Source organism: Mirounga leonina, unplaced genomic scaffold, assembly GCF_011800145.1.
Source record: "Mirounga leonina isolate KUSES-001 unplaced genomic scaffold, KU_Mleo_1.0 Mir_165, whole genome shotgun sequence".
NCBI classification, from domain to species: domain Eukaryota; kingdom Metazoa; phylum Chordata; class Mammalia; order Carnivora; family Phocidae; genus Mirounga; species Mirounga leonina.
In genome coordinates, this window is record NW_023270415.1 from 9,418,665 (window position 1) to 9,426,335 (window position 7,671).

General features: G+C 47.1%; 1 protein-coding gene across 1 annotated transcript; it reads right to left on the reverse strand.

Moving 5' to 3' along the window:
* Positions 1 to 1,257: 1,257 nt before the first annotated feature.
* On the reverse strand, positions 1,258 to 6,279 carry PENK (proenkephalin). Its single transcript, XM_035011070.1, has 3 exons — positions 6,229 to 6,279; positions 5,609 to 5,749; positions 1,258 to 2,212 (listed from the first exon to the last, which is right to left on the reverse strand). The coding sequence occupies exons 1-3, from the start codon at positions 6,265 to 6,267 to the stop codon at positions 1,550 to 1,552; spliced, it is 843 nt and encodes a 280-aa protein (XP_034866961.1). The 5' UTR covers positions 6,268 to 6,279; the 3' UTR covers positions 1,258 to 1,549.
* Between the last annotated feature and the right edge of the window lie 1,392 nt (positions 6,280 to 7,671).

Consider the following 7,671-nt stretch of genomic DNA (forward strand, 5'->3'; position numbering starts at 1 on the left):
TCAGCATCCCTATTGCTGTTTATCACCTTTTTCCTGATCTGCTTCAAACAGTTACATTACTTCCATTTCTAGTTCAAAAGGAGAGGGCTCTCAGCTGGAAGAAAAAGTTAGTTTGCCAGGAATCAGTAAGATAGGCGGTGGTATGGCTCTGAATGGTGTTGACCATTACCTCTTGCACTGATCAGGAGGAGAAGAGTTTTCTAATAGTGCATGGCCATGTTTGATGTCCCAGGGACCCCAGCAGGGCTGGACTCAGAGGGACAGACTGCCCAGGACAGTGGAGCTGCCTCATCAGAGTGGAGCACGCAGGCTTGCACACTGGTAGACTGCAGGACAGAATTTTGGGGGAAGCACACCAAAAGAGAGAATGGGGAAGGGTCCTGGATAAATGACCTAGTAGATGGGAGTTTAGCTGCAGTTGGTTTCAATTAGAAAGAAGGAGGACATGTTACTTTTTTTGTTATTGTTCCTGAATATTTCCCCAAATGGTTTAATTTATATGAAGTGGCCATAAACTTCTTTGTGTGATAATTTGCCTTCTAAAACATCCATAATACCATTTCCGTTGATCTGGTCACCAAATTCCTCATTCATTCCTTTATTCACTCATATGTCCATTTGTCAGATACTGGAGAACTCACCATTGGTTGTGGTGTAAGGATATACACTAGTGAACAATATACAGTCCCAAGTTCTTCCAATTCTTGGTAGTGGCCTGAGTGAGAGATTGGCAGCGGGAGTGTAAGGACATTGCTCGGGAACAAGATGAAGTTTGGGCTCTTCATTCTATTTCTATCCTTCAAATGCTGGGCAACCTTGGTTCAGCAATTTAACCTCTCTGGGCTTCATCTGCATTTGTGAAATGGGGCTAAATTATCTTTCATTTCTTATTAACTTCTAAAATACTTTGCTGAAGAAAACAGACATACACCTCTGGATGTAAGTGCAGATTTCCTTCTATAGGAGGGCATAGCTAGTTTCTCTATTAGGCTTTGGTTTTTCTTGCTGTGTCTGATTTCCAGAAATGAGAGTGGAAATGCACTGTACTTTGCTCAATGTGTTAACTCATCTAGGATTTTATATACAAGGAATTACATGAGAAATGGTTTTGCAGCCTCGGCTGTTGGAAGAGAAGGAGGCCAGTGATGATTCTGCCCAAAGCAGATGGCTTCAGTGTTTTTTACCTTAGGATTTACCGTGGGAACCAGAAGGCAAGTGAAGGCCTCAGAGAAGAAGAAACTTACACGAATGTCATGCAGCTGGGGTAATGGGTTTATTGTATCTATTTACAAGTAAGCATTTATTGATGTTTTGTCAAAAATAAAGGACAAGGGACCAACATCATTGTAGCATGAAAATGACACAGCTGCACTAGACCAATACTGAGCATAAACATGGTCAAGAGAACATAGAACCTGAAGTGAGCACTGTCAGGTTGTATAGTTAGTTATCCAGACAATAAAGGCAGCTCTACAATGAAAGCAATGCGCGATAATAGGGGGCAGAGGAAGGCTTGCTGGGGCCTGGGGGTCACTGGCTGCCAAGGGGGTTAAAATCTCATAAATCCTCCATATCTTTTCTCCATCTCAGGAACTTCTTTGGAGTAGCTTTCGCCTTCTTCGTCGGAGGGCAGAGAGTCGGCAAAGCGCTTGAGGAAGCCCCCGTACCTTTTCTGGTAGTCCATCCACCACTCGGGGCGACCGACTCTTCTCATGAAGCCCCCATACCTCTTCTGCAGCTCTTTGGCTTCTTCTTCCAGCTGGGGGCTTCTCTTTAAAGCTCTCATGAAGCCCCCGTATCTCTTGCTCACTTCTTCATCCTCACCATCCTGTGGGTGGGGTGCACTTTCTCGGTTCTCCCCGGTTCCCAGCAGCTCTTTGAGCAGGTCTGAGGAGTTGGCCAGGACGTCCTCCTCCTCTGTGTCCTTCTTCATGAAGCCCCCATATCTCTTGGCCAGGATTTCCCCTCCATTGGCCTCTTCTTCCGGCTCCTGAGGATAAAGCTCATCCATTTTCTTCATGAAGCCTCCATACCTTTTCATGAAGCCCCCATACTTTTTGGCCAGCACGTGGCTCTCCTCGGGCTTGCTGCTCTCTCTGAGGGCAGTGGCGCCATCTTGGGGAAGCTCCAGCTGAGACAGCTGCAGGAGCTCCTTGCAGGTTTCCCAGGTTTTGAGAGAGGGAAGCTTCCCTTCACATTCCAGTGTGCAAGCCTAGGAAAAGAATTCCATTTAATGATACCAAGAGGCTTTTCTGATTTCATTAGGTAAACACGTTTTTGTGAACCACAGCATGTGTGCTTTGATATGGAAACTCTCATACAATAAAGTAATTGCCATTTTCTTACTACAACTTTTCAATATACCGAACAGGCAAATCAAAGGGAAATGGAATCTTTGTGGGTAATTAATTGAATCAAATTAGAATTTTTCTTTAGAATTTTAACAGATTGTATCTGCCATGCCATTTCAATATTGTAAAAGACCTTTTCCACCCAATTTTAACCTAGATTGGCTGCCGGCACTATCTAATTTCACTGGATAATTTTCCACCGTTGATCGCATTTTGTTTGAGCTTTTTCTAACCAAGAGGGAGAAACTTCTCTTTACCTAATTAGGGACATCATCCCGATTCCTTTTATCTTCTTGTCTTACAGGTAAAATCAATATTAATAATATAAGGTTTGGTTACTTTCTTGTGTTACTATTCTATCTGGAATGGCATCTAGTATTCCTGCAAATATTACTTTCATTCTTTAAAGAAAAACAATTTCAAAACAAATTGGAAAAGAAAGACATTCTAAAACTCAATTTAAGTTCTATGAAGTATTTGGATTATGACATAATGATTTGCTGAATGTAGAGATGCTTTGCTCCCCCTGCTTGATTGAAAACAGATTTAAACAAATTAAAACAGATTTAATCACCTTGAGCCAAATGTTTGTAATGATGAGCTCTGATATGAAATTATCATATACAAATGTTACACATTATTCATGTTTCTTAACATTTAGTTACTGGTGTACAAAAAAGTTTTTTTTTTCCCCCAATGGAAATCATATTACCTGACAAAATGGGAATGAGAAATGATCTGTATATAATTCCTTCTTTTTATTATATAATAATTAAATCCTAATCATTGTAATTTAGGCTATATGTTCTAATAATTTTGTTAAGATGCTCTTCTATTTGACAGATCACTTGGGTATGAAAAAAGAGAACTAATATTGCATGAGGATTTATAAAGTCTATATAATATTTCTGGGCACTTCAGGCTTTTGATAGCTGCTTTAAGTATACTTATAGAACGCAGGTTACAGACCCTTAATTTAGAAACCGGGTCCTTTCTTTGTATTTAAAAATATATTGGTATAGGGGCTCCTGGTGGCTCATTCGTTAAGCGGCTGCCTTCGGCTCAGGTCATGATCCCAGGGTCCTGGGATCAAGCCCCACATCAGGCTCCCTGCTCAGGCGGGAAGCCTGCTTCTCCCTCTCCCACTCCCCCTGCTTGTGTTACCAATTTGGCTGTGTCTCTCCCTGTCAGGTGAATAAATAAAATCTTTAAAAAAATATATATTGACATATTAATTTATATAAAATACACGCATATTATTTTCACATTTCTTGCATTGTGAGCATTTCACCAGCTCTTAATAATTATTTAAGCTTTGTGTCCAAGAAAATTAAATATATGCATATATAAAAATCTAAAGATGATCCAGTTAAAATGATCCCGTGTTATTCTTGATACCTAAGAAATAAAAACATCATTAAAAACGTAAGATGTTCAGGTGTCCATAACATTTCCATTTTAAAATGAAATGTAAATGATCTCATTGCCAAAAATTACCATTGAATATTTTGTATGCTATTACCAAAAGGCTTTTTAATGTTGGGATTCCTTCAAAAAGAAATAATGACAAATAAGCAGAATAAAACACTCATACTAAAGAAGTCACGTTAACTTATAAGCCTCTTTATAGGTCTATGCATTTTTTTGGTGGTATTGATCACACTCTGTGTTCTATGGTCAAGATCATATCAGACAGTAAATTCAATTTGGACATCAATCATGGCGTGGCTGCTTAGCTTTGCATCCACCAGAGAACCAAGTACGAGTGTCTTTCAGGTGGTAGAGCCTCAATATTTGTTATGTTGATTCTACATAGTTTTAGTTAGGCAGCCTCATTTCTCCTGTCTTCTGCATCTGAGCTGAAATTCTAGAACTGCTATAATACCAACAACATAGTCATTAACAAAGCCTTTTGTCACAGAGAAAATAACAACCCTACATGTAAGCCCCAATAAAAAAACCCAATCGGTTAAACAAATCAGAAAGACAAAAGACAGATGAAGGGGAGTGTTACCCCTATTTAAGATGCCACATTTCATCATGGTTTAAATACAAAGCCCTACTCTGTGTCTTCTCTTTAAGGCCATGTTGGTACCTGCACAAATAGAATGAAGTAGATCAGGTAACTCAAGCGAAACAAGCAAACATTTAACCTGAAATGTATGCCTTGGGTTTTGTGGAAATCTTTCCTTAATTTTCATCCCTGTTTTACACATCTACATCACAAAATTTCTTCAAAGGCTCAAATGAGGAACTTAATTCCTTGGATTAATACATTATTCTCTACTGAGCCTTTTAAGTCATCACACAATTTCCACAAATTGAGAAGACAGTGCAAAGGAATCACCAGAGGAGTGAGTTAAACTGAAGCTTCCTGGGGTCCCAAATTCAGAGATTCCGATTCAGTAGAGCACCAGGGGCAATTTAAGAGCAATGGGACTCTGACCAGAATGAGTATTCTTTTTGTTTTCAGCTTCTCCCCTCCACCCCCAGCTCTGGTCATGTAGTTTATCTTTGCATTGTTGTCACCTCTTTGGACCCTGGCCACCTCTCCTGTGCCTATTTCATAGCCAAGTTAAACTGTTGTCTTAGTAGCTATTACAAAAATACACCCAAGATAAGACAGAAATTGAATTCCAGAGTCACTTGCCTGTAAGACGTGCTGATCTCTTTCTCTCTGGTCTACTGTGCACCCCCCCTTCCTCTCCCTTCCTCCTGGTCCCAACCCTTTCCTCTCTCCTATCCACAGGTGAGGGGAAGGGCTTGAGGGATCTGAGGATGAAAGGACTGGAGAAATGAAATCCAAAGAAAGACAACGAAATGTCACTAATAAAAAATGACATTATTTGCAGGAAGGATGGGAGGATGGATTGTGTGGAAGGGGCCCTTAGTGGGATATGTTAGAAACTGAGGTGACTGAGCATCTTCCTTGGGACAGGTGGGGCGACAACCTAGTGCTCTCCAAGACGCGAAAGAGAGCACATCTCGGGGCTCCTGCATCCCCAGGTTTAAAACGAACTTGGTTTGTGTGGCAACACTGCCGCCCTCCCCGGTCCCTAGATGGTCGCGGGTCCCGAAGCTGAGAGCTAGAGCGGGACTTTTGTCAGCGTTCGGGGAACAGTCGGACACCTGCGTCACCAGAGATCGGCGCCGCGGCGGCTGGACCTATGGCGTCCAGGCGATGCGCCCTGCGGCCTCAGGCCAGGCTGTGTGCGCACTGACTCCGCCACCAGTCCACCCACCGCGGCTACACTCACCAGGGGGTTGATGTCAGTCGGGCGCGCCAGGCTGTAGCTGCACGTCGCGCAGTCCTGGCTGCATTCCGCCCTCACGGTCGCCAGGAGCCCCGGGCCGAGCGCCAGCAGCCAAGTGCAGAGTCTCAGGAACCGCGCCATGGGCTGCGGGGAGAAAGGGACGCGAGCTCCGAGCGTGCAGCGCGCAAAGCGGGTCCCTCCGAGGGAACCCTCGCCGGGACAGTCCCAGCTGCGGATTGTCGAGCAAGAGGTCGCAAGGATGCGCCTTCCTGGGCCCCCGCCCGCCCGGCCGACGCCGCTCCTGGAAGCCCAGGGGCAGATCGCCTCGCGGTTCCCAGGTTAACACTGCCACCCCGAACCCGGCGATGCCCAGGCGTTCGGCTCTCTTTCCGGACTTCCACTGCCTCAGGAGGATTCTGGAGAGAATACCCGAATGCGAACACCAAATGCGAGAGAACGGGAGCCTTGGGGGGTGGGGGGCTTTCACCCGGCTCACAAACAGGGACCAGAAGAAAGTTGGGGCACCCCATGCAATGAATGAAACGCCGGGGGAAAAAAAACCCGAGCAGGCAGACTGGCCCAAACGCACGCAGCAAAAGCGCAATTTGGACAAGTTCACTCACGTTGACGGCGATCGGATGGCGCAGGTTGGTCGGAGACATCGGGTCCCAAGCACTGCTCTGGAAGGGAGAGAAGAAGGCAGGTGTGAGCCCGGCGGGCGTCGGGGCGAAGCGTCCGGGTGCGCGGGTAGACGCGGGCCTCACCGTCGCGGTCCTCTGCGTCTGCGGGGCTCAGAGCGCCTGCCTCGCCTGGCCTCGCTGTCCCGGGGCTGGTGGCGGCTGGAGCCACTTTATAATTAACCCCCAAGCCAAGGAGGCGAGCGCGCCCCAATCGCCGGCGGGCTGCAGCTGACGCAGGCCCTACGCCAGCCCCGCGCCGACGTCCTCGTGGGAGGGGTCCGTCCGGGCCCCTGCAAGCGTCCCGGGGGTGGGGGGCGCAGGGTGGCTCAGCTCGCGGCTGGGTGACACACCGAGGCAGTTAGGACATGTGGGGAGAGAGTGGGATGACATCAAATACTCCCCGAGTGAGGTCAGTGAAATTGCACTCCGTGGGGGTGCGGGCTCCAGGGACAAAGCCAAGGTGGAGGCGTTAAGATGGGCAGGTGGACGGTCTTAGATTTTTGGAATGTGCTGGAGACCCTTTGGGCTAGTGAACCTGCCCTTGCTCCGCCTCCTCCTGGGGCGGTGGGTGGTCGCGGTGGGTGCCAAGCAAGGCCGTCCCGAATGTCATTTATCCACCCGTCTGTCCCCCTCATTGGACTCCCAGTTCCCTGGTGCAGCGTCTAACAGCGCCGGGCGCATGTAGGCGCTCAGTTAACGGTCAAAGGAGAGAATGAAACTTATGGGGAATCTTAAAATCTCGGCACTGAGCTTTCCCCTTGCACGTTAGTGAGACCCCTTGCCAAACGTGGACGGGAACAGCGTTCCTCTGGGGGCAGCAAGCCGTTCAGCCGCCGCGGGAGGGGACTCGTCTTTACCCAGCTTTCAAGGCAGGCTTCCAAGTCGGGGACACACTGCCTCAAGCGCGCTGCCTAGGGTGTCCTGGGAACGTTTGTTGAGTGAGAGGCGCTGCAGGGCGGGTGTGATGTCAGCGTGCCAGGACTGTAGGGGCGAGGGAGAGACGAGGGACGCGGTACACCTGGCCGTCTGGGGCTTGGGGGCGCACATCCGTTCGGCAGGGAGGGGGCCGAGAGCCAACGATGGGGCCTGGGGCTGTCTATTGAGACCCACTCCGCCACTTCCTAGCTCTGCGGAAGTTTGCCAAGGGGCAAGTTATTTACCTTGTGTAAGGCCTCAGTTTTCCCATTTGGCAAATAGGAGCAAGAAGTAATGCGCCATTCCTAAGATTCGGGAGAGACGCCAATGAAATAATGGACGAAAGCCTTTAGCTTGTGTCTGACATATAGAAAGTCCTGGCAAAGGTGTATCTAATCATCTGTCATCCGTCATTCATCAACCTTTCGGTTTGTTTATCACCTACCCATCATACATCTTGTTTATTTATCC